At 35.1% G+C, this 27,045-nt stretch overlaps 1 protein-coding gene across 19 annotated transcripts in view; it reads left to right on the forward strand.

Moving 5' to 3' along the window:
• Positions 1 to 27,045, forward strand: part of DENND4A (DENN domain containing 4A) — a 109,513-nt gene that overhangs the window by 20,304 nt on the left and 62,164 nt on the right. For 6 of the 19 annotated variants that reach the window (XM_023655064.2, XM_023655106.2, XM_023655095.2 and 3 more), the window contains exons 2-7: positions 6,757 to 6,840; positions 8,759 to 8,895; positions 10,720 to 10,823; positions 12,866 to 13,198; positions 18,786 to 19,035; positions 26,369 to 26,438. In XM_023655064.2, the coding sequence (XP_023510832.1) occupies positions 12,888 to 13,198; positions 18,786 to 19,035; positions 26,369 to 26,438 (631 nt within the window). In that variant the 5' untranslated portion in view covers positions 6,757 to 6,840; positions 8,759 to 8,895; positions 10,720 to 10,823; positions 12,866 to 12,887. The remainder of the gene's footprint in view (positions 1 to 6,756; positions 6,841 to 8,758; positions 8,896 to 10,719; positions 10,824 to 12,865; positions 13,199 to 18,785; positions 19,036 to 26,368; positions 26,439 to 27,045) is intronic. The other 13 variants (XM_023655089.2, XM_070270367.1, XM_070270351.1 and 10 more) reach the window with 5 other exon arrangements.

Raw genomic sequence — 27,045 nt, forward strand, 5'->3', positions numbered from 1 at the left:
CTTTGTTCCCTCTAAGTTGTGGCAATTAAGAATAAAGCTGCTATAAACATCCATGTGCAGGTTTTTTTGTGGGCATGTTTTCAACTCATTTGGGTAAACACAGTCATGTGTCACTTAATGACGGGGATATGTTCTGAGAAATGAGTCAGGCGATTTTGTTGTTGTGAGAATATCATAGAGTGTACTTACACAAACATAGATGATATAGCCTGCTCCACTCCTAGGCTATATGGCACTAATCTTAGGAGACCACTGTCATATATGTGGTCCATCATTCACCAAAATGTTACTATACAGCACATGACTGTACCAAGAAGTGTGATTGGTTATACGGTACAGGTATGCCTAGTTTTGTAAGAAACTGCCAAAGTGATTGTGTGTCTTCTTGCATTCCCACCAGCAATGAATGAGAGTTCCTGTTCCTCCACATCCTCGTTATCTTTTGGTGTTGTCAGTGTCCTGGATTTTGGCCATTCTAATAGGAGTGTGGTGATATCTCATTGTTACTTTATTTTGCATTTCCCCAGTGACATATGATGTGGAGCATCTTTTCATTTGCTTACTTGCCATCTGTATATCTTTTTTGGTGAGTTATCTGGTTAGGACTTTTGCCCATTTTTTAATTGGGTGGTTCATTCTTGTTGTTGAGTTTCAGGTGTTCTTTATATATTTTGGGTAACAATCCTATTTAGATACATCTTTTGCAAATATTTTCTTACTCTGTGGGTTGTCTTCTCATTCACTTAAGCCTCCATATTGTTTAACATTTATAATATATTATTTTCAATTTCTTTATGCCTTCTTAACACCTCATTATGATCATCTACTCATTGATTTTATTTTTTATTATATTCATTTTATTATTTAACCTATCTGACTTTTTAAATGTCATTTATTAGATTTTTAACACTCAGTATCTCTAGTTGGTTCTTCATTATTTCTTATTATTTTCCTAATATCCTACTTTAGTTTCCTGAGGATGTTTGTTAATGTTTATTTAGGAAATGTGTTTGATCTGGACCATAAATTTTGTTCCTCTGGGGTAAACCATTTGTGTTCTTGGCTTTTTTTTTTCCACTCCTTCCTTGTACTCCTGCAGTGTTTACTTTTTCTTTCCTGGTGCCTATATTCCCTTGAGAATATCACCTACCTTGACTGATAATATGTATAGGGAAAATTCTAGGTTCAAATTTGTGCCCTTCCTCATGAATTTATAGAGTATAGAAAAGTGCATTTAGGTGTAAAGGTGGAGATTTGCCAAAGAAATAGTTCTGTTTTGGTAATTGGTTATTCAGGTAGAGTTATCAAGTAGGCGTTTTGGATCTCAGTGGAGAATCACAGTTGGTGACATAAATCTGAAAGTGAGCAGCAGTTAGTGGGACTGATAACTTTTCTTGGGAATAAGAAGAAAGGGAAGATCCTGGAGGTTAGTTTGATTGCTGAAAGTGAGTTAAAGGAGTTTAAAGAGTAGTAGATCTACTTTGTGTAGGGCTGGTCTTGGCCATCAGAGTGTTTAGAAAGAGCGATGTGTCATCTGGCCTCACTAAGCTGATATGCTTATCCTTGTCAATTCTGGGTCACTGTTTCAGGCTTCTGTGGAATAGTCTGCATGGCACAGTAGCAAGGGATCCGGGATAAGGAGTTGCAGGCCCTGCTCCGCTTCTGATGACCATTGCTACTTTAGGCCAGTCAAATTTGCCTTTTTTTCTACACTTTAATTTCCTCATTAGCATAATGATAAGATTGAACCAAAAGATTTTTAAGGTCCTTTTCTACTCTAAAATTCTATGAATCTTTAATGAGGTACGGTTGTAAATAAACTAGCTCAACAGTTTGATTAAAAATATATATATTTTCTTGAGGTGATTTCACTAAAATAGAATTAGCTAATAAGAGTACAATTAGTTTTAAGTAATTGCTGGATTACTTTTAAGAAAAATTGTTCTAATTCACAATGTCATTAACAATTTTTAAGTGTACTTATTACTTCCCTATAGCACCACTAGCATTGGGTTTAGTTTTTTTTATTCATGTTTGTTAATTTACTGGATATGATGTAGTACCTCAAAGTTTAATTTCTTTAATTATTTGCAAGGCTAACAATTCTTCCACGCCTTTTATTATTTGGATTTCCTTGTGTATGAACTGTTTGTTTGTAGTCTTTGATCATCTAGTAACTCCTACAAATTGTAAAAAAAATTGTATCAATCATTAACTGGAAGAATAATAGAATTCTCAAAGTTGTTTTCAAGGATTAATTCTCAAAATCCCTTTCAGGTGCTTATTAACAAATAAATTGTTATTTGTTACAGTTTGTGAGGAAGTGGAAAGGGACTTTAAAAAAGGCTTAAAGTATATTTAAATAGACGGTGAAATGAAGTAATTAAGAATTGAAATGTTTGACGTTAGTGAAATGACAAAACTATAAATCTTGTATATCTACTTTTTCAAGAAAGGTGATATTTTTAATCAGTGCATCTCATTTTTGTTACACATTAATATAGCTGAATTTTAGATTGCTTAAGTAAATGTGTTTTTAGTCACCCCAGTGAATACTATTTTGTGTAGCTTGTGTAGGGCTGTGAAAGAGAAGAAAAACCAGATGTTTATGTCTAAGAGAAACTTTTGGGAAGATTCCTGGTGGCAGCAATTCATTTTAGATACCAGGTAACAAATGATTATGATAATTCAAAGAGGAAGCAAGAACTTTGTGATGTGGGAGTGGTATGCTTATGGGAAATTAAAAAAAAAAAAAAAGATGGTGCAAGAGACAAAATTTAAAACAAGACTTCCCTTTCACTCTAGACTGTTAAGCACCATGTATTTGCATTTTATGTACAGTGCTGGATATGAACAGATTTGCAATACAAGATTGGTGGTTGATTTTTGTTGTTATTGTCAGTTTATAGGGAATCTGATATCACTGTAGGAATGGTAAATCTCATAGTTTCTTTATTTTAAAAGAATGTTGTAAATAGCTTCATAAATTCTACAGATATAATTTCCCCATTCCTTTTTAAGCATTTCTCACTTTTTTCCTTCCCATTTCTGCATTATTTTTTAGTTTTATTCCTTTTATACTTTGCCCCTCATCTTTTTTTATTCCTTTTCTTGCCATTTCTCTTTGTTCAACTTCTTTCCTTTTCTGTTTTACTCTTTTCTCTTATTTTTGGCCATCCATTCTTTTTCTTACCTGCTAATTGCCCTGTTCTCTTCAGCCAGTTTAACTCCTCCCACTTACCAATTAACTTTTTTTGTCTGTCAAAGCCCATGTCCACTAATTAACACATAGTTCTCCCCAGGACATTGCTTTCTTCTCTTTCATTCTTGAACTGAAGTATGGTATAGTAGAACTTCAAATTAAAAGCCGTAAGAATTGAGTCATAAATTGATATATCTGGTTTTAGGCAAGCTGTTTAACTTTCATGCCTTAGTTTCTTCAGTTATAAAAAGAATTGAAACTAAATCTCCAAGAACCCTCCTAGCTCTAAAATCCTATGAATCTGTGATGTCTTAACTTTCCCATTTTTCTGCTGTGCTGACCTCATTCATTTAATAAATATTTACACACCTACCATGTGTTTATAACTCCTATAATATATGTGAGGGAACCAAAAGAAATAAAAGACAGGGTTCCTGGAAATAACTGTGTTATTTCCAGTCTGTTCCTCTTCTCTCCACACCAGTTCCATATTCTCAAGGGAATACCAGCTACTTTAGTTCCAACTTAATTTCTGGTTGAGGGGCAGAGTTGCCCCTTTTTATGTTCTTGTACGTCTAGGAATCTCCATTGTAGTTGTTTTGTAGCATTATTTTATGTTGTCCACTTGATTCCTGTCTGCAGTTTATCCATGATAGGAAGTGTATCTCAGGACTAAGGAAGTTGGTCTTCGCGGTGATTTAGGACATGATCACTCTCTGTCCTTCTTATCTTTTGTGTGCATGCGTATGTCTGTGCATTCATATGTTTGTATAATCGTGTTCGAATATAATGTTCTATATGGCCGAGCAAATGTGACCAGTCTTTCCACATCATATATGCTTATATTTTTTTCTTTGGTTTGTTTCTGCACCTATTTTGTAAAAGGTGGGGGGGTGTTGCTTTTGGAGACATTTTCTTTTCCTTTCATAGCCTGTATATGCTTTCTGGTAAAAATATTCCCCTTCACAGGTGTTAGGGACAGTGGCAGGGAGCGTGGGAGAGGGAGGTGGGCATATTTATAAAAGGTCAACACTAGGGATCCTCGTGATGGTACTATTCTGTATCTTGACTTTGGTGATGAATACTTGAAGTTGCACATGTGATAAAATTGCATTGAACTAAATACACACACAACACACGCACAAATGAATACAGGTAAAACTGGGGAAATTAGAATAAAATAGGTGAGTTGCATCATTGTAAATATCCCAACTGTGATACTGCACTGTAGTTTTGCAAGATGTTACCATTGGAAGAAACTGGGTAAAAGGCATATCAGATCTCTATTATTTCTTTCATCTGGATGTAAAGCTGTAGTTATCTCAAAATAAAAGATTCAATTAAAAATAATAGTTTAAAGGAGTCTGTGTTGCAAGATAACGTAACATATGTAGCTGCAGGAAGCACATTGACATACCACTCTGTGGGCATGACTTTCCATTTACATCAAAGGATGCTCTACTGGATAGATTTTACTCATTTTGTATTGCAAGTTTTCTTCTGCACGTGTGGAAAGAGAAGGAATAGCTGGGATGTGTTGTCTCCATTAGTAGAAGAACTTTGCAAACACTTAAGTGTTACTCAGTTTTCTGTCTCATCTTCCAAGTAATAGAAAATCAGTTAATTCTAATAATGGGTCAATTTTTTCTTACAATTCATGGAATCAAAGTAAAGGTTTTGGAAGTTCATTCTGTCAAAGATGAAACGTTTGATATTGTGAATCCTATTGTAAATTAGTCTAAAATTGTCAACATTGAAGAAAACACTTTGTTTTTTGAGCAGTAAACAAATATTAAGTTTAGTGGAGCATAGAGTCATGGTCAAAACAATGTTCTTACTATATTAAGAAACGATGTAGCAGAAAATGTTATTTGGAATTGGTTATAGCACATTCATAATTAATAATTGCATCTAAACAAGCCTGATATTCTACCAATAAAATAGGAGTTGTAATTTTCAAAATTTACAAGTATTTTATAAACATAGAGTATTTCAACTAGCATATTTTTATGATAATCTGATGTTGAATTTTAAAAATGTTTCAGCAGGTCAGTATTTACATCATCTCTTTGCTACCTATGCAGCAATAAGATTTTTGAAATAGTTGAAAAATATGTCTACCGTGTCGTATTTACTGACTGAAATTTTTCAGTGAGTCTGAGGTGGAATTTTTAAAACAGATGTATCCATCCTGACCATTTTTAGTGGTCCAAAATGTAACAAGATTGTTCTTATGTTATTTTTCATTCATTCTTTTCACCTTCCATTCCATTTCAAGACACTATCAAATCTTGACTGAAATAATTTTGTCCCTTTCCTTCCTTCTCTCCCACTTCCCACAGACACGCGCACATCAAGGGCTCACTAAATTAGGTAAATCTAGTATCTGTTGCTGCTGCTATTTCCCTGTCATTAGTAGATATTCCATATTGGTTAAAGCTGTGGTTTCTTCCTCTCGATGTTCTTGTGATTACTGTTTTTCAACTTGCTTTCCTGCAAAAGCTTTTGACTTACTGAAACTCTTGGGTGTGTGTCTCCAGCATTATAAAGCTAAATTACAATAAATTGGTACAACACAATTGGACTGGCTACACTCTGAGACTTTGTCAGTGGCATCATCTTTCCAATTTGGTGTTTAAAATTACTCATAACTACAACTTACTAAATTACTCAATTTTAAGAAAATATGATGATGGCATATTGAATCCCGTAATACAGCATTGTTTGTTATCTTGGTCAGAAGACCTGCATTCCTCGATGAGATCCCAGTCATATCTTGTTGTTAAGGATTTGCTATAACTGATTCTATTTCAATAGTATTTTAAAAATTTGTAATACAGGGAAAAACTTTTGGGTATTGATTTCTTTGAAACATGTTATGTATATGGATGTTACTTCGGTCTAAATTTTTTTTTTTTTTTTGAGGAAGATTAGCCCTGAGCTAACTGCTGCCAATCCTCCTCTTTTTGCTGAGGAAGACTGGCCCTGAGCTAACGTCCATGCCCATCTTCCTCTACTTTACATGTGGGATGCCTACCACAGCATGGTGTGCCAAGCAGTGCCATGTCCACACCCGAGATTTGAACCGGCGAACCCGGGGCTGCCGAAGTGGAACGTGTGTGCTTAACCGCTGCACCACCAGGCTGGCCCCCGGTCTAAATTTAAGTTGTCTTAAATGTCTATATTTTTCTTCTAGGAATGAGATACTATACATAATGCTCCACAAATAAGCGTGTTTTCCTTTCTCTCACTCTTTGCTTCTGTACATATTTACTCTTTTGTCCACTTACTTATTCTTTTGTTTCTGTCTTTCTCCCCTTTATCTGCCTTTTTTTTTTTTCAAGTCTGTATCTATTCTTGACTGAAATGTGTTTTCTGAAAGAGCTGAGCTGGTGTTTGAAAATTACTTATTGGCTCTTAACCATATGATAACAACATATGCAATCCTTTGTTTTGAAAATTATCATTGTTAACAGAACTTTAAGCATCCACAGGCATCTAAGGGGGAAATATTTGATTGGAATTAATTTAAGCCCAATTCTTGTTCTTTTCAGCACAGTATTTCTCAAACTCTGAGGCTTGCAGAATTCACAAATTGAGATCTGGCATCATTTTCAGAGGGAGACCTTCAGTTATGTGTAAGTAGTTTTTGTTTTTCATTTTGTTTTGTTTCTATTAGCTGTTTTCTGTATTTAACCTAGTGAGATCTTAATTTACCAGATGCCTTAAAGAATTTGGCATATATTCACCACATAATGATTATGAGTAACAAGTCACGCAAAATAACCTATTGAAAGAAGATGTCTTAAGATGTGCCCTGGGTCAGTATTAATTCAACACCATGTAGTATCCTCTTTACAAATGTAAATAATACTAGATTAGGGACTAGAGTTTTGCCCAGGCTCTGCCACTAACTAGCTGGGTAATCCTTAGGTAAGCCACCTTCTGTGCTTCAGTTTCTTTGGCTATAAAATCAGGGATTAGACTATGATTAATAATAATCTCTCCTCTCTAAATGCTTATTATTCCTATTTTAACTTTTAAAAAATAAATTATGAGTTGATAATCTTTCAAGAGGGAGCTATCAAATTGCACAGTTATATTTTGATTCCTTGTTATTTGTTTTTGCTTGATAATAGGTATTTAGGGGGAGATGGTTCCAAAGTAGACTGGGAGACAAGTAAGCCCCTCTTGCTCAAGAGATTTGCCCCACATAGTCAATCAATTTGGGTTAATAAAGCTTATTTTTAAAAAATCAAGTTTGCTTTGGGTGGGTTAAACCTTTTTAAAAGAAAATCAATCTACTGTTTTATATGATACACAAATAAGATTTCTTTCCTTTCAAAATCTTCATAGAATGCTGATGTTACAAGAGCGCCAGTTTTCAAAGAGATGGGGAAAGGGACAATAAAGTAGGGATTACTTCTTTGCATGGGGCTTTTGGGGAGAAACTGGTAGGGAAACTCTGGATAGGGTGAAGGCAAGCACGTGGAATCTGAAAGGGTTATAAGGAGAAAATATGGCTAGAGGTGGAATAAACGTATAGAAAGAGAACTAAACAAGAAACTCCTTGAAGAAAGAGGCTGTTACTTTCAGCAGTTGAGGTTCAGCAAATTGATTCTGAATTATAGAAAAAAGACACTCTGTTTGGTATAATATGCTTTCAGGAAGGTTATAAGGTGAACTATTCATTCATTTAACAAATATTTTTTTAAGCACCTACCTACCATACTTTGGGTACTAGCTGAGAATGCAAAAATGGAGTTCTGATTATAGTGTATATTTCTGTTTAATGGAATATTGTGTAGTCATTTAGTATAATTATGAAGATTATAGCAGTTTAGAAAAATGCTTATTAAATAAATAAAAATGCAAATATTTATATTCTATCTCATACTGTGCATGAGAATTAGAAGGATGTTTTCTCTTCTCATAGAAAACTGGGAAACATTGTCAAATGTAAACCAAATTTACTGTCATGAATGGGATTGTTGAATTTCTTTTTCTTTCTGCTGTTTTGTACAATTTATGAAGTTTAAATGAAAGTCCACATAAATTTAAGTTGTTTTGAAAAATGTGATGAACATATATTGACTAGAAAATAGTGTATCATCAAAGAAAAAAATGAGTAAAACTGTATTTGATGGACAGGAGATAGATTACCTTGGTTGGAAGAAAAATGAGAGATGAAGTTCACAAAAGGTGGAAATGAGGATGTCTAGTTTAGTTTTGATAATGTAAGAAAAGATGAGCTAGATTAGGTTCTTAACTATGAAATTAAGATTAAAAAAAAGAAAATTTCCTCTAGCTTATTTATTTAAGTGAATCCGAGTGAGGGGCAGTTGAACTGGTCCATTGTGTTATTGACCATTTTCATGTGTAAGTTTTGAGTTTGTGGCTATTTATCAGGCCCTCTCTGAAAGACTTTTCCTCCTTTTACCACTTTAGTAATAGTTTATAATTTTGTGAAACTTTTATTATAGTCAGATTTTTTGTTTTTCATTTATCTTTACACTGTTACTTCTGATTTCCACTCTTGCCTTTTCTTGTCCTTAGGGTTAGCCTAGGTAGCAAATGCTTATTAACTACTTTGACCTAATGAAGTGATAGAAGAAGTAAAAAAGAATCTGAATTGATTGGGCGGAGATCGAAAGGGAGGAAAAGAAATCAGTCTTCGTTAGTTGCTGAGTTGGGTAAGAGCTTTCTTGTAATGGTTTCTCAGTTTCATTCTCGAACCTTTTAGGAATAGAGAGCACATTCTTCTTGTTTTCTGTTCTCAAAGAAAATAGATGTAATTTGAAATGAAATACTAGCTAAGCAGGTATCTGAAATTTTAAGATGCTCATAAACCTCTTTTATTTATCCATAAGTTATCCATATCATGTTGAACAAAGAAGAATTGAAAAACAATAATGGGTTAATGATGTAGTGTTATTGTTACTTCAGCTTGAAAAAAAGTTATTTCAGGGTTTTATATTCCTGTGATTATTTAGAGAACTCTTGGATCAAATGCTTATCTTGTGTGGTCCCCAGTTTCCAAAAGTGAATTTGAAGAAATTTACCTCCCCTCAAAAAGAAAAGAAATTTGCCTCCTAATTGTTGAGAGGTTTTTGCTCTGAGGTATTACACTAAAAGTCCAAGTTTTGTGCATGACTAGGACTGCTTTCCTCAAATGCTATTTCCAAGTAATTTTTGGTGGCTCTGGCCAACACAAGGCATTTTGTTTTGATATATACATTTAGTTTTTCCATGAGGATTGTAGATTATACATGCCAGTGGAAGTCACTTGGTTTAATGGAATTATTAGGAAATATTATTAATTATTCATTTCTATATTAAATACTTTCAATATTTTCTTTGACTTGAATTTTTAAGTGTCTTCCACCAGTTCTAAACTTCAAACTTATTTTTAAAACAGTTTATTTAAATTAAAAAGTGGATGTGCATTTTTAGTATTAGAGACTCTTCATGAGTGAATTAAAGAGCATTTAGATGTTGCAGGAAGTCACCTGGAATGTTGCCAGCTATGTTCTTGGCATTGTGTACTTTGTCAACTGTGCCTTAAACTATTTTGCTTGCCTTCTTAATCACTCACGTCCATAAAGAATAAATGGAAAACAGCAATAACAACAACAAGGCAGGAGAACTGGAGTGATATATAATTTACTTTTCTGTCAATAAATGTAAGAGTTTGTTGTCACTACTTTAAAATTGATTGTTGTTATCTAATATATATTTATGACGAACAATAACTTATTCCCTGTTCGTAGTTATTTACTGTATTCAATTGTGAATGAGATCAATTTATTAAAATTTATGAACCAGAAAGTTCTAAGAAAAATAAATTTTTCCTACAAATTTCTCCCAAATATCTGCTTATTAGTGTAATAGCTGTTTATTTTTATTGGCTAAGGTAGTAGCTTCAGAAGAACTTATTAAATATATATATGTTTTCATGATGGTACCGTTTCCATTCTGTTGCCCTGAAAAGTGTATTTATGGTATGCAATGGTGACTATATGCTTTAGTTTAGATAACATGAAGTTAGAGTCTAGGAAAAAGGAGAATATTTAAATCTCTTCATTACAATAAAAAGAAAGTGTTCTACAAAGGCAATTTTGAAGACTTGTATCCATCAAGAGCTTATAATTTAAAATTCATGCACCCATAAAAGCACACAAACACTGTTAACAGAGGCTGGTTATGTGACTTTTGACCTAGTAATTCTACTTCAATAAATTTATCCTGAAGAAGTAATGAGTTGTAGCCAAAGGTTTATGTTCAAAGTTATTCTTCATAGCATTTAAAAAATATTAGCAAAATAAGTAGAAGTAATAAATGATCAACAATAAGAAAATAGTTAGATTGATAATGGTGTGTCCATAAAATAAAATACTAAATAGCCATTAAAAAATTATTTTCAATGACTGTTTAATGAAGTGAAGAAAAAAGTTATATAAATACAAAAGTGCTTAAAAAAAAGTACCTTTTTTCTCCTCTTCTTTAAAAATGAATAGACAGTCGTCTGGGTAAAACTGCTTGCTTTTTGCGGAGCACCTATCATATGCAGTCAGCTGAGAGCGACTATTCAACATTTCACGGAGTCTTCTCAGGAGGACAGGTTAGTACTTTTTCTTTACTGTCAGTCTAGTAGACATTTCTGAAAAGTTTAAGCCCTTTATTTTGTGCAGAAATCTTATGTGTAAGGGAATTGCTGCATAGGAGTCATATATATCTAAATAAAACAAGTAGGGACATTTGATTCTTCTTTAGGCTTGTTTTCTAAGCCAATAGAGGGAATATTTGCAGAGTATAGTTGAATAATGGATACACATTGCAAAAAATGTGGCATGAATTCTGAAAACAACATTAGTGATGTAGAAAATCAAATGACTTTTGGGATTATGATGAAAATGGTGATAATTATATTATAAACAAGTATGCTACAGAAGGATTTCTTTGCCCTCAGGTATTTTATAGTCCACAAAAGAAAGTTGTTTAAACTAGCATTTTCTGAAGCATATTCTTTTTCTTCTTTTTTTATTTTTATTTTTGCTGAAGAAGATTGGCCCTGAACTAACATCTGTTGCCAATCTTCCACTTTTTGTACATGAGTTGCCACCACAACATGGCCACTGACAGATGAGTGGTATAGGTCTGCACCTAGGAACCGAAATGGGCTGCCAAAGCAGAGTGCACCAAACCTAACCAGTAGGCCACCCGGGCTGGCCCTTCTGAAGCATATTCTGAAGGTTTTTTTCTAGTTTTTCAGTGGGAAAATAGGGTTTACTATTCAAATAGACTTGGGAATTCCTGGGGTAAGCAAAGTTAATCAGGTACCTTTATCAAAGGACTGCTGAGGCTGTAACATTTTTATATATATTGTAAATACATACAAAAGAGTAATGTAATGTATACATACCTAATTTATTTGTCCAGGGAATCCTTTCTTTGCATTTACTGGAACTAAGTCTAATATGAGACACATGTTGGGAAATTTCTGTTATAGATTATATTAAACTTTTTTCCTACAACTATTATATAAGTAATGACATTACTGTGGTGGAGTATTTTCCGGGTTAAACAAGCAAGTAAGGTTTAAGTGATACTAGACAACTGAAGGAGATTTTGCTATTAAAATGTTTGCAAATACGTGATAGATTCTACTTAGTGTATTTTTTCTTTGAATTTGTTATAAGCTTGCTTTACTGTTGTAATCTCTGCCCTACTTTTATTATTTGAAGTTCTTCTGTTTGTTGTATCTGCTGAGACTCATTCAGGGTGGATTTTTCTTTGTGTGTTTTTGTAGTTTTGGAATAAGAGGTCTTCTTCGGCTGGACTTTAACTGTGGAAAACCTGGGTTGAGGGTGTACCCTCTGGCACTGTTTTGCATTTGCTTCCCCAGTGGTATCACTAGCCTGGGAACACTTTTATTGTTAATATATCTGTTTGGAGGTGCCTGTGACTGTGTAGATGGCTTAAGGTCAAACCTCAAATCCAAGTGTGAGTAGGTCTGTTGTTATGAGTTCTGAGAGACTTTTTTCCCCAGGGCCCAGATTGAGGCAGACTTTATTTTCTTCCTGTACCAGTGGATGGGTTTTTTAAATCTACTCTTTAACTGGAGATGTAGGCCTCTGAGGCTCTTGGCTTTATACAGGTGTCTCAGTTTCAATGCCCTATCTTCCATAGTCCCAAGGTCTTGTCTCCTGTCCCTGTAATGTCTTTTAAAACACAAACCCCTTGATTACTGAGGAGATCAAGAAACTTCCCCCACCCAGTATCAGCTTGTACATTGCATTTTGGCTTTTGGTTTCCTCAGTGTTTTTGGGCCCTGAGAATTTCCCTTACATTCCTACAAGTTAATGCTTTTGAAAGGATGTATTTTGTTGTTGTTGTTGCTGTTATCTATTAGGCAATCTAGGCTTCTGTATTGCCAAAAATGGAAATTCATGCATTACTTTTATCATCAAAAAATAATGCTAACTATATTCCCATTTTTAAAAAAGGCATACTTTTTACATACAAAAGTGACATATATAACACTAATGTGTTTATCAGGGAGGTAATGCTCTTTTTGTAGTTTTCTGTTCTTATTTGCATACAAACCTCTTATTTTTATTTGGCTTATTATAGGAAAATACTAGTCTTTTACTTTCCTTTTAGATGTAACCTTCTGTAATGGAAGATGATTGAAGATAAGGGGCCTCGTGTTGCTGACTACTTTGTTGTAGCAGGATTAACTGATGTTTCAAAGCCTCTTGAAGAAGAAATTCACTTCAATGATGCCTGTCATAAAGTAGCTAAACCCAAAGAACCTATCACAGATGTTTCAGTTGTTATTAAATCTCTTGGAGAGGAAGTGCCACGAGATTATATGTGTATTGATCTTACCCCAACTGGATTGTCAGCTGATCTCAATAATGGAAGTCTTGTGGGGCCACAGATTTACCTTTGCTATAGAAGAGGAAGAGATAAGCCTCCACTTACAGATCTGGGGTAAGTATTTTTTAAAAAGAATTATTGTGGGACTGGTCAGGTGGCACAGTGGTTAAGTTTGTGTGCTCCACTTTGCAGCCTGGGGTTCGCAGGTTCAGATCCTGGATGCGAACCTATGCACTGCTTATCAAGCCATGCTGTGGCAGTCATCCCACATATAAAATAGAGGAAGATGAGCATGGATGTTAGCTCAGGACCAATCTTCCTCAGCAAAAAGGAGGAGGATTGGCAGAAGATGTTAGCTCAGGGTTAATCTTCCTCAAAAAAAAAAAAAAGAATTATTGTTATTGATCCAAGTAATATGCCTTGCAGATTTTGCAGTTAATGTCATTAGTCCATTAATAAAGATATGACAGCTTTAGAAAAACAGACACGTTTATATCCAGAATGCTGAGTTCTCTTTCTGTGTTCCTTATACCTTTTTCTTTTCTTTTTTTTGAAGAAGATTGGCCTTGAGCTAACTGCTGCCAGTCCTCCTCTTTTTTGCTGAGGAAGACTGGCCCTGAGCTAACATCCATGCCCATCTTCCTCTCCTTTATATGTGGGACACCTACCACAGAATGGCTTGCCAAGTGGTGCCATGTCCACACCCAGCATCTGAACCAGCGAACCCTGGGCCTCCAAAGTGGAATGTGTGCACTTAACCACTGCACCACCAGGCCGGCCCCCCTTATACCTTTTCACTGCCCCTTTGTCCTTCAGGTTCCCAGCACTTTCATCTTGTCTGAGTTTCTTTCTATTAAAGATAGGGGAGAGAATTTGAAAAACATTTATAGAAAAGTACCAGAAAATTAATGTATTATTGTAATCACAAAATTTTTAATTATTTTTAAAGTACTAGAAAAGGATGGCTTTTAAGTATCAGTTATAATGATCCTTGTAGCTGAATGCTTAAGTCTGCATCAAACAAGGGTCTTGGGGTAAATTAATGCTTTACTTAGGGTGCTATATTGAACTTGGGGCTCCTTTTTTATATAACAACTTTATTACGATATAATTCACATACCATACAATTCATTTAAAGTGTACAGTTCAGAAGTTTTTAGTATATTTATAGAGTTGTGCAAGCATCACCACAATAAATTTTAGGACATTTTTATCATGTCAAAAAGAAACCTTGTATTCATTATAGTCACTATCCAATTTTCCATAAGCCCCTCAGCTCTAGGCAGTCAGCAGTCTACTTTCTGTCTCTTTGGATTTGCCTATTCTAGACACTTTATATAAATGGAATCATAGTATATATGGTTTTGTTGTGACTGGCTTCTTTCATTTAGCATCATTTGTGGTTGTAGGTTTTTTTTTGTACTTTTGCTGAGGAAGCTTCGCCCTGAGCTAACATCTGCTGCCAATCTTCCTCTTTTTTTTTTTTTTTTTTGTATGTGAGCCACCACCACAGCATGGCCACTGACAGTCAAGTGGTGTAGGTCTGCACCTGGGAACCAAACCTGGGCCGCCCAAGTGGAGCACACTGAACTTAACCACTAGGCCACTGGGGCTGGCCCTAGCATCATGTTTTTAAGGTTTATCCATGTTGCAGTGTTTGTCAGTGATTTATTCCTTTACATGGCTGAATAATATTCCATCTTATGGATATACCACAATTTATTTGTTTGTTCATCAGTTGATGGACCTGTGGATTGTTTCTACTTTTTAGCCATTATGAATAATACTGCTGGAAATATTTGTGTACAACTTTTGTGTAGACATATATTTTCATTTCTCTTGTTTATATACTTAAGAGTGGAATTGCTGACTCATATGGTAACTCTGTGTTTAACCTTTTGAGGAACTGCCAGACTGTTTTCCAAAGGAGCTGCACCACTTTGCTTTCCCAAGGGCGGTGTATGAAGGTTCCAGTTTCTCCACATTCTGGCTAACATTTTGCATTGTCATTTTGATTGTAGCTGTCCTAGTGGGTGTGAAGTGGTATCTTATTGTGGTCTTGATTTGCATTCACCTCATAGCTAATGATGTTGAACATCTTTTCACGTGCTTATTGGCCGTCTGTATATCTTTGGATAAATGTCTATTCAGAATCCTTTACTCTTTTTTTTCCTTTGGTGAGGAAGATTGTCCCCGAGCTAACATCTGTTGCCAATCTTCCTGTTTTTGCTTGAGGAAGATTGACCCTAAGCTAACATCTGTGCCAATCTTGCTCTACTTTATATGTGGGATGCTGCCACAGCATGGCTTGATGTAGGTCCATGCCCAGGATCCAAACCCGCGAACCTCAGGCTGCCAAAGTAGAGCTAGCGAACTAAACCACTACGCCACTGGGCCAGCCCCTACCCATATTTTATTTCTGTTGTCTTTTTATTGTTGAGCTCTGACAGTTCTTTACATATTCTAGATGCAAGTCCCTTATCAGATACATGATTTACAGATATTTTCTCCCCTTGTAACGGCTGTCTTTTTACTTTCTTTATGGTATCCTTTGAAGCTGAAAAGTGTTTAATTTTGATGAAGTTTGACATACCTATTTTTTTCTTTTGGTATTGTATCCCAGAATGCTTTTACTTATCCAAGATCATGAAGATTTACACCTAAGTTTTTTGTCTGAGTTTTATAGTTTCAGGCTTTATGTTTAGGTCTTTGATCCATTTTGAGTTAATTATTGTATATGGTTGCAAAAGGGTTCCAGCCTCACTCTTTTGCATGTGGATATCCAGTTGTCCTGGCACCAGGTGTTGAAGAGAATATTCTTTCCCCATTTTCCAAAATTAATTGGCCTTAGCGTGTATGAGTTTATTTCTAACTCAATTCTATTCTATTTGTCTGCATGTCTATCCTTATGCCAGTACTGTACAGTTTTGATTACTGTAGCTTTGTAGTAAGTTTTTATGTTGGGAAATGTGAGTCTTCCAACTTTGTTCTTCTTTTTCAAGATTGTTTTGTCTGTTCTGGGTCCCTTGAATTTCCATATGAATTTTAGGATCAGCTTGTCAATTTCTGCAAAGATTGGGGTTCTTTTTAGAAGAGGAATGACTATATATGTATTTTAGGTTTGTATGTAAACGAGGAATGTATAAATGTAAAAGATATATGAAGCAAAAGAGGAACAAAATTTAAAAGGTAGAAAAATAAGATTCCCACTGAAAAACTGAAAAAAAAAAAAAGGCTGAAGGAAGGCGAGGGGTAGCTCTGATAACGTCTTCAAAATAGATGAAGAGTTTATAAGGAATGAGATTAGCCTTTTTGTTTCCATTGCTCTGTTGCAAAAGGGGATGGGCTTAACTTAGAATATTTTGGTTAAAAATAAGGAAGATATCGATATCCCTACTGATGTTACCAGAAGGGGCTATAAGAACTCCATCTCGTAATCTACTGAGTCAGAAAGTGGATCGTCGTGTTTAGTAATTTCTGAGGGGAGATAGAATGAATTGGAAGAGCTCCTGAAGTGTCTTCTGCTTTTAAAATTCTGTTCTAATGTTTGATGGCAAAAAGTTATATTAAAAATGTCTTTATTCTGTTAATTCATGAATTAATGACAGTAACTTTAAATTGGGTTCAGAACAGCTACTATATTGCTTCATATAAAGTTTACGTATGTAGTAAATGACTTGGGAAAGTAACCCAGCTGTTAGATCTTGTTTTCAAAAGATTAGGTAAGTTGGTCCTACGACCACTGACTATCCTCAGAATTCTAGCTTGTGGATAAATTGAAGGGAATGTTGCAGATTCTTGTTAGGATTAGGAGTTCCCTAGTTTAGAGATGAGGAAATTTCCAAGCATAGCAAAGATTCTCCAATAGGAAACCTTGAGGTGGAATGAATAAATATGTTTGTGATTGTGGAGGATATGACATCATTCTTGCCTTGGAAAAGCTTACAGTTTAGTTAGACAAGAAAAGTTACCTAACAATATAAAAATCAAAACTAGTAATACAAGTAATATATACAACATCACAGTACCTGATTAAAGAAAATAAGTATCTTATGTATCAAATGTGTTTATATGCCATATCTTTTCAGAACTGGAGGTAATAAACGGTGGTTTGTTGTTGTTCCATGTGTATTTTTGTTTTTCTTGTTTTCAATTGAGCATCTATTTGTCAGGCACTATTTTGGAGACCTTACTTATACTCTCATCTAATTTTCCAAAAATCCTATGAATTAGATTTTTAAATTTTATAACTTAGTGTACTGTAAGGCTCAGAGAAGTTACGTAACTGCCTAAGATAATACAGCTAGTAACAGGTGGTAGAAATATGAATTCAAATGTGTTTAACTTCTCTCGGTTACAGTGCCTTTTTTTAAGATTAAAAAAACAAAACAGAAAAGTAAGATCAAAAGGAGGAGGAGAAGTAAGCAGTTAAACTAACATTAGGATAAATGTAGTTGCTATGATTAAGCTCAAATTTAGCTCAAAATTTTCAAAACAAAATGTTGAGAGAAAATTTTTTTTAGATTTGCTGACACCAGGACAACAAGGAAATTAAAAATTATATTAGAAAGAAATTATTTGATTTATGGTGCTAAATTTTATTTGTAAATGGAATTTTATAAAAAGGAATCTGATTGATGTTGGGGACATTGCCTGTTATAACAATTTTTATAGCAAATGCAGAAACACATTTAATATAGTAGAGCTTTAAAAAAATTTTTGACTAATGCCAAGGACTTAGCATTAAAGTACAAATCAGTGAATTCTGTGAGGGAATAAACTACTATCATTCAAGCATTATGTTTCCTTTGTGTCCCCAAGAGCTTTAAGTGTAGTATTTAGAAGACTTAAGGAATGGTGCTTGGTCTGCCCTTTATTAAAAACTTATAATTTAACTACAATAAAGAAGAAGAAGAAGAAGAAAAAAGCTTATGTTTTTCACCCATACTTTTTTTCTTTTGAGGACGATTAGCCCTGAGCTAACATCTGCCAATCCTCCTCTTTTTGCTGAGGAAGACTGGCCCTGAGCTAACATCCGTGCCCATCTTCCTCTACTTTATATGTGGGATGCCTACCACAGCATGGCTCGTCAAGCAGTGCCATGTCCACAGCTGGGATCCGAACCGGCGAACCCTGGGCCGCCCAATCGGAGCATTTGCACTTAACCGCTCTACCACTGGGCCAGCGCCTTCACCCATACTTTTGATTAAAGATAGATTTGAGGTTATTTTCTCTTTTGAAAGCCTAAAACTATCTCGTAGACCTGAGGGAACTATTGGAGGTAAAGTGTGCAAGCAGGTTCTGCACTATCTGGCGGTGAGTCTTTGTAAAATTTTAACTTTGGCCAAAGCACAAAGTTGCTTTTTCTAAAGAAGATGCTTGATTTTAGAAACATAAGTAAATGAATAAATATATTAAATGGAACACTAAAACAAGTGCCTTTGCACTTAATTGTTGCCATTCTGTGGTTTATGTCAACAAAGACAAAGGTTAATCTGAATTTTCCCAACATAATTTTAATTTTTGGTAGGGAAAATAGTTATCCTTTCATTTTATATGAGATTGTGCAATTCAAACTTGGAATCAGACTGGAATATCTGCTACACTTAAGAATCAGGTCAGGATACCTGATGATATTACCTTTCATATTTGAGGGTGTTTTGTATTTGTTTGTTTATTTATTTATTTATCTATTTATTAGGGTTTTATATGACTGGAAGGAAAGATTGAAACAAGGGTGTGAAATTATTCAGAGTACTCCCTATGGACGCCCTGCAAATATTAGTGGCAGTACCTCATCACAAAGAATTTATATCACTTACCGAAGAGCCTCTGAAAACATGACTCAGAATACTTTGGCTGTCACAGACATATGTATTATTATACCCAGTAAAGGAGAAAGCCCACCACACACATTCTGCAAAGTCGACAAGAATCTCAATAACAGTATGGTAAGTGACTCTTTTGCACTGATAAAATTAGCCACCGATGAAAAGAGCATAATTTAAAATAAATCTTGTGGGACAGCAGCATAGCACAATTACTGAATAAAAAATATGTTTTTAAAGATGTTGGATATTTTATCTTTTGGAGAGTACTTTAGTTGTACTTTCAAAGGGAGCTGTGCAAAAAGCTCTCCTTTTTTGTTAAAAAAATAATTTTTTCTCCCTAGCCAAGGCTAACCCCTCTACTTGTGCACTAGATCCCGTATACTTACCTGGCTTATATGGCTTCAGCAATTCTCTCTACTCTTGTGAATCCTCGTTTTTTTCCTCTATTGGATTGTTTTCCTCCAGCATGCAAAGCATATTGCAGTATCTCCCATCTTTACAAAACTTCTTGGTACCTATATCCTCATTCATCTATTACCCCATTTCATTGTTCTCCATTACAAAAAACATCTCAAAAGTATGAGTATGTTCTGTCCTCGTCCTCACTTTCACTTTTTCCAGTTAGGCTTTTGTCTCCATCATTCCACCAAGATTGCTCTTGTTGTGGAATCCAATGATCGGTTCTTCACCTTAATTTTTCATGAAGTTTTTTTGCTTTTGTTTTGTTTTGAGGAAGACTAGCTCTGAGCTAGCATCTGCCAATCCTCCTCTTTTTGCTGAGGAAGACTGGCCCTGAGCTAACATCCATGCCTGTCTTCCCCTACCACAGCATGGCGTGCCAAGCGGTGCCATGTCCACACCCGGGATTCAAACTGGTGAACCCTGGGCCGCTGGAGTGGAACGTGCGCACTTAACCGCTGCTCCAGCGGGCTGGCCCCCAGGAAGTTTTGACATAGATGATCACTTTTTCCTTCTTGAAACAGTGGCAGAGGGGCCGGCCCCGTGGCTGAGTGCTGAAGTTCTTGTGCTCCGCTGTGGTGGCCCAGGGTTTTGCCAGTTTGGATCCTCGGCGCGGACATGGCACCACTCGTCAGGCCACGTTGAGGCAGCGTCCCACATGCCACAACTAGAAGGACCTGAAGCTAAGATATACAGCTATGTACCCAGGGGAATTTGGGGAGATAAAGCAGGGAAAAAAAAAAGATTGGCAGCAGTTATTAGCTCAGGTGCCAATCTTTAAAAAAAGTAAAAAGAAACAGTGGCAGGAAGAGAAGATGTATTCTCTTCCTCTGTATTGTCTTGCTTTTTCCTCATACCTCACCAGTCATTCCCTTTCTGCCTTTGCTCAGGCAGAACCTCTCCCCAACCTGTACACAATGGAGTGCCCCAGGGTTCAGTCCTCAGACCATTTATCATCTAAACTCACTCCCTTGATGATCTAATCATTAAAATGCAGGCTATGCGTAGTTGACTTCTAAATTTATGTGTGTAGCCTGGACCTCTTTGATTGGTCATCTCTTCTTGGGTATCTTACCAAATAGATGATCTCAAATTGAACATGTCTAAAACTGAACTCCTGATGTGGCTCTCCAAATCTGCTTATCCCCATAGCCTTCCTCATCTAATAAGTGGAAATTCCACTCTTCTAGTTACTCAGGCTACATATCTTGAACTTGACCACTTCTCAACCTCTCCATTGCCACAACTCTGGTCCAAGCCATAATCAACTCTTAACAGGATTATTACAATAGCCTCCTAATTCAGGAGTCAGGCAAACTTTTGTATAAAGGGCTAAAGAGTAAGTTAGGTTTTCTGGGTCATATATAGTTTCTGTTGCATATTCATCTTTTTTTTTTTTTAAACAACCCTTTAAAAACGTAAAAACCAGTCTTAGCTTAGGTATACAAAAACAGGCCTCAAGGCAAATTCAGGCCATAGTTTGCCAGACCACTGGTCTAACTGATCATTGCTTCCTACAACCTATTCTTCACATAGCAGTGAGTGATCCTTTTAAAACATAAATTAGATCATATCGTTCCTCTGCTTACAACCTTTAATGGCTTCCCATCTCACTCTTAGTAAAAGCCAAAGTCCTTCCAGTGGCCTTACTGCTATGTGTGATCTGTGATTGTCTTTGTTCTTTTATTTCTGTTTTAAATTTCAGAAAAAAATGTGTACTTAAAAAAAAGAAATTGAGAAGGGGAGCAAATTGTAGATCTATGAAGTAAAAAGTGAAAGTTCTTGTTTCTACTTCCATCCTTTATAATCCTTTGCCAGAATTAACAATTAACGATTTGTCTTGTGTCCTTACAGATCTTTTTGTGTGCACGTATGTGGAGTATATATAATATGGATAAATGCATCCTTTATTTTTCAAAAATTAGAAATTTCTGTATATTCTAATATAAGCTTTTTTTCACTATCCATCTTTATCAGTTAATATAACTCTCTGCTTAATTCTTTTAATGATTGTATAGTATTCCCAAAAATACAAATGAATCATTAATACAAGTTATTTCCAGTTTTTCCCATTACTGATAATGCTGGTATGTGGGACACCTCCACAGCAGGCCTGGTGAGTGGAGTAGGTCTGCATCTGGGATCTGAACCCGTGAACCTGGGCAGCCAAATTGGAGTGTGCAGAACTTTAACCACTTGGCCACTGGGCTAGCCTGGGAAGTTGATTTTTAAAACTTATTTATCTTCTCTTCTCTTAAGCTAGCAACATGAGAAACACTGAAGGTTTAGATAAAGCTAGAAGAGGAAGAACTGGAGTGTATTGATATGTGACTAGATACAGTGCACATTTTGAGACCCTGAAAATGTTTTTAACCCCCTCAGTAAGATAGTAAAATAGATCTCTTCTGTGTGGTGGTTAAGATTAGCATAGCCTGGTAGTTCAGAGTATGGACTCTGGAGCCGGAATATCTGGATGTGAATCCTCTCTCTGACACTTGCTGACTGTATGACATTGGGCAGGTAACTTAACCTCTCTGTGCCTCAGTTTCATGATTGTGAAATGAGAATGATAATAGCATCTACCTTATAAGCTACTGAGGTGATTAAATGAATTTAAAACCATGTCCCACCATATATAAGAAAGCACACTATATGTGTTAGCTTGTTATCTATAAGCATCTTTGAATTCCACATTTTCTTTAAGAAAAATCTACAATTTTAAGGTAGTAGCATTATTTTGTTTAAAATGTTTAAATAGGTAATTCAAAAAATGGGTATTGACGGAATCTAAATTGTATCCTAAAAGAATTATTTGCAGCTATGTGACCTCTAATTAGATGACCATCTTTGGTCAACAGCCATACATATACGGAATGTCCTATTCTTTCATGCCATCCTTGTGTATTGTTTTGATTTGGTGATGACGTGTCAGTTGGAGAGATTATGGTGGAGGAAGAAGATCACAGTAGCAAATAGAATTTTACAGGCCTTATGTGGTACTGATAGTGTTGGCAAGAAGGGTTTTTGAACTTTTCCGTGATATGCTATCCAGCTTCGCATCATTTCAGATTTGGTTTGGTATTTTAGCAAGACTCTACAGGCTCACAGATACTTGCCATTTTCCCATTGGTGAATTTTCCATTTATTTTGTGGATATGTTGGTTTTGGATTCAAAATAAATTAAAAATGTCATTAGAACCATTTTTAGGTCTTACTAGTTAATCAAAGTGTTCAAGGTAGACTTACTGCATTGAAACTAAAACCAGAGATAAGGAGTTTCTATTTTTTCTTATCCTGAAACATTGGTCCTGGTATTGTCAGAGAGCATTTATTCTCTACTAAAAGAATAAAGAGGCAATGTAACATAGTGTGAACCGAATGGACTCCAGCTAAGCTGCTGAGTTTGAATTCCAGATGTGTGTCTTGGACGAGTTCCTTGACTCTTTGTGCCTCAGTTTCCTCATTCATGAAATAGGGATAAAGTAGTACTTTATTTCACAGGCTTCTTGTGAAGATTAAATGAATTAATATTTATAAAGAACTTAGGATAGTGCCTGGCACATAGTAAGTGCTATGTGAATTATTAAGTACTCCGGTGGTTAACTCTGCTTAATCACTCCCTTTTGTGTGTATTTAATGTCTGGGAAAGAGCTTTTCTTTCTTTTTTTTTTTGTTTTATTGAGAAAGAATTGACATACAGCAAAGAAGAGCTTTTTTAATTTTATTTTTGCCCAGTGTTTAAGCTCCCCTTAAGTTCTTTAGAAACATTACAAGAATAAAAACCTCTAAAATGTTTGTTTTCTTATTCTTAAATCTAGTATCAGTCCTGAATGTAGAGAAACTTCCTTGATCTTAGCAGTAGATGTCTTTTTATAAGCAACATGTGGTTTATATCTATTAGCAATCTTTGTTTCCATTAACTATAGGTGGTAGTAAAAGCAAATTTAGATCTTTGGAGTAGTTGTACAATGCCTTCTCTTTCAGAAAAGCTAAAATAGACATACAATGTAGAAAATTTATTTTCATGTATATCTAATATATACATAAAGAATCAGAAAGTGGTTAGGATTAAATTATTGATGTGTTGATAATAGCCAGGAGTATAGCTATATAACTTACTCTTATTTTGGAATATTAGGTAGCTTGAATGAAGGCTATCTACTAGGTTTCTAAATCAGGAGAAGAAAAACCAAACCAAAAAACTAATCTAATGGACATGAGAAAATGTGTGTTGAATCTCTTCTTGAGTTCCTATATGATTTTTGTACCAGGCTTACAGTTTTGACCTCAAAAAAATCCACCCCAATCTGTACCCCTAATAAGCTAATGGAAAGAGTTTTCAAAATTATTAGTTTTTAAGTTTTGAACCATAAGCCTTAAGTGGTTTGGACTTTGATTTAGAATAGAATCATAATATTTTAGAGCTGGAAGAGAACTTAGAAGTAGTCATGTTGTCCAAAAATGCAAAAATTGTAGTTAAGGATACTTAGTCCTGGTGCTTTGATTCACACAGCTAATTCTTGCAAATTTGGGACTATGTTCTCAGGTTTTGACTCATTGAGAGTATTTTTTTTTATATTCTATCTAAATAGCTGTTGTTTTACAACCTTTCAAGAGTGTCAGTATTTGATTCAGCAAGTTTGTTTAGAAAAGTAATTATTAACAAAGCAAGTAATTAAATCATGTGCCTAATTCCTGAAAAAAAAAATGCATCTGAAAGTATCTTTTTGCCGTGGTAAACCACCATATGGATATTTTATAGGTTAAACATGTAAAGTATTTTTAGAACAATGGCTCCTCCTGCTTTCTTTTTTGCTGAACCTTGTGTGTGAAAAAATTTTGAAAACCCTCTTATAGTTTTGATGTCCATGGTTCTTTTCCTCCAGAGCCCCATAACTTTTGCTATATCTCAAAGTCCCTGTTATTCATTTTAGAATATTCCTTTTGGTTTCTACCATATCCAAATGGTCATGTACCTTTTTATCATCACAAAGGTTCATTAAAGGTTTTTTGTTATCTCTACCGGTCTGGCTTATTTGGAACTGGAGTTGAGACTTTTCAATAGAGGGCCCTTTTTTTTAATAAGTATTTTACCCACCTGATAAACTAAAAGTCCAGTTTGCCTACCTTCATAACATCCACTTGACTTTTATGCATTTATTCCTTTGATGCAAAAATATGAAAACACTTATAAAAATGAAATCCCAACACAGCAATGAGCATAGTTTAAAGAATAAATGGGTGTTTCTTATAGTAGGCACTTAATATTTAGAAAGTATTTCTTAAAGTAAGTTTATTTTCTCTCTATATTTGTCTTTAGTGCTGTGAATCCGTCCTCATATACTGGTTTGTGCAGGCACTCTCTGTCATGTATGCACAGACACATCCTCTCACATTCATTCATTTAACAAATATTAAGCATTGCTACATAACAGGCACTGTTTTCGGTGCTGCAGATACAGCAGTAAACAAAACAAAACCCTTATCATAGTAAACTTATATTCTAGTGGTGGGAGGAAGATAATAAATAAGAAAATATACAGAACGCTAAATGGATTATAAGTGCTGTGAAGGAAAAAAGCAAGACAGAGTTGACAAGGAGGACTGGGCAGGGTAGAGGGAGGTGGATATAAGCTGATGAAAGAAGGGCTCTCTAATGAAGCAATATTTGAGTTGATATCTAAAGGAGGTGAGGAAGTGTGCTATGTGAATATATCTGTCACCACCTAATGTCAAGTGGTGACATCTCCCAGTTATATCTTCATTTTAGACCTCTCAGTTTAGCTCCATTTGATTCTTCACTTGGATATCTGATAGATATTTCAAACAATATGTCTAGGGGCCAACCCAGTGGTATAGTGGTTAAGTACACATGCTCTGCTTCAGCAGCCCAGGGTTCACAAGTTCGGATCCCGGGCATGGACCTACACACTGCTCATCAAACCAAGCTGTGGTGACATCCCACATACAAAATAGAGGAAAATTGGCACAGATGTTAGCTCAGGGACAATCTTCCTCAAGCAAAAAGAGGAGGATTGGCAACAGATGTTAGCTCAGGGCTGATCGTCTTCACCAAAAACAAACAAAAAACCAACAAACTTAATATGTCTAAAACTGAACTCCTTTTCTTCACCCCAAAATCTCCTTTACCCACAATCTTCCCCATCTCAGTTGAAGCTGGCACTAGAAGTTGAGACTCCTTTGAGAGTAGCTGTTATTTAGAACCGTGGGACTGAATATATGAGATCATTAAGAGAAAGTAAAGAAGATATCACATTTAGTGATCAAGAAAAGAGAGAGGATGACACAAAGGAGACTGAGTAGTGGCTGGACATTTGGTGAGGAGGGACCAGGAGAGTGTGATACCTCAAAAGCTGAGAAAAGAAAATGTTTCAGGAAGGGAGTCATTAGTGGTGTCAAAATCTGCTGAGAGATTTAATAAGATGAAGAGTAGGAATCAGCTGTTAGATTTGGCATCATAAAAGTTGTTACAGTGTTCTTTAAGGGAATGGTGGGATACAATCTGATTTGGAATGGATTCAGGAGAAAATGGGAGATAAGGAAATGGATATGGCAAATTACAACTCTTAAGTTTTGGTATGAAGAGTTGCAGAAAAAATCTGGCAATATCTGAAAGGGGTTGTGGAATCAAAAGGAAGGTATGCACATGAGTAGATATTTCTTAGTTTATCATTTTTGCCCAAAGGTTGGACTTAGAATAAAATCTAAATTGTTGTGGCTTAGTTTGCCTTAAAGCGTCAAGTTTTCCTCATGTTATTGCTGTTGTAAGGGAAAAGAATGTTAAATTTTACTTCTGAAAGAAAAATGATCAATAACTCTAAGAAAATGATGACAAAATAACCAGCTGAAAGTAGCTAACAGAGAGAAATCTGTTACTACATCTTAGATAATATATACTGGAGAGATCAAAGAGCTTCCATTTTATTAAATTACTACCTTTTAAAATTAAGTATTTCCTTTTTTTTTAATTCAGTGGGGACCAGCAGTGTACTTATGTTATAAAAAATCGGTGGCAAAGACTAACACTATATCTTATAAAGCTGGTAAGTATAATTTTTCATGTAATTCTTCATATAGAAATGTATTGTGGGGGCCAATAAGAGTAAAGAAAAAAAAACATCTTACCATATGTTAGTGTCAGGACTGGGACTAAAACCCATGTCTTTTGATTCTGTTTTGTCTTCATCCATACATTTATTGGATACTTAATGGAAGATTAATTTTGAAAGAAGGCAGGGTTTTTTAAACATTAGGTTTAAATAGATAACTAATAAGTTTTTAAATCAGTAGAAAATGTGGAAAGAATATTTTTCTTTTAAATTGTTTCTTTAATATTTATATTTAATCAGATCTGTAGTTCGTATGTAATTATGTTTCATAATAATCTGAAATATTGTAAACTAATTTGTGATTTTATAATGCATAGTTGAAATTTTCAATTGCCGGAAACATCAAAATATCAAACATACTGGTCTTATATACAAGAGAGCAGATTCAGCCTTTTAAAACATTTATTTTTAAAATTAGTGACGTAGACTCTGACCTTTTTCTTCTGCCTTTGATTTTCTAGGATCTACAATTCATCACTATTTCTGTACTTACTTAAAGGCTACACTGTTACCTCGTGACCTGAGAGAGTAGTGGACAGTT

The sequence above is a fragment of the Equus caballus genome, chromosome 1 (genome assembly GCF_041296265.1).
Source record: "Equus caballus isolate H_3958 breed thoroughbred chromosome 1, TB-T2T, whole genome shotgun sequence".
Classification (NCBI taxonomy): domain Eukaryota; kingdom Metazoa; phylum Chordata; class Mammalia; order Perissodactyla; family Equidae; genus Equus; species Equus caballus.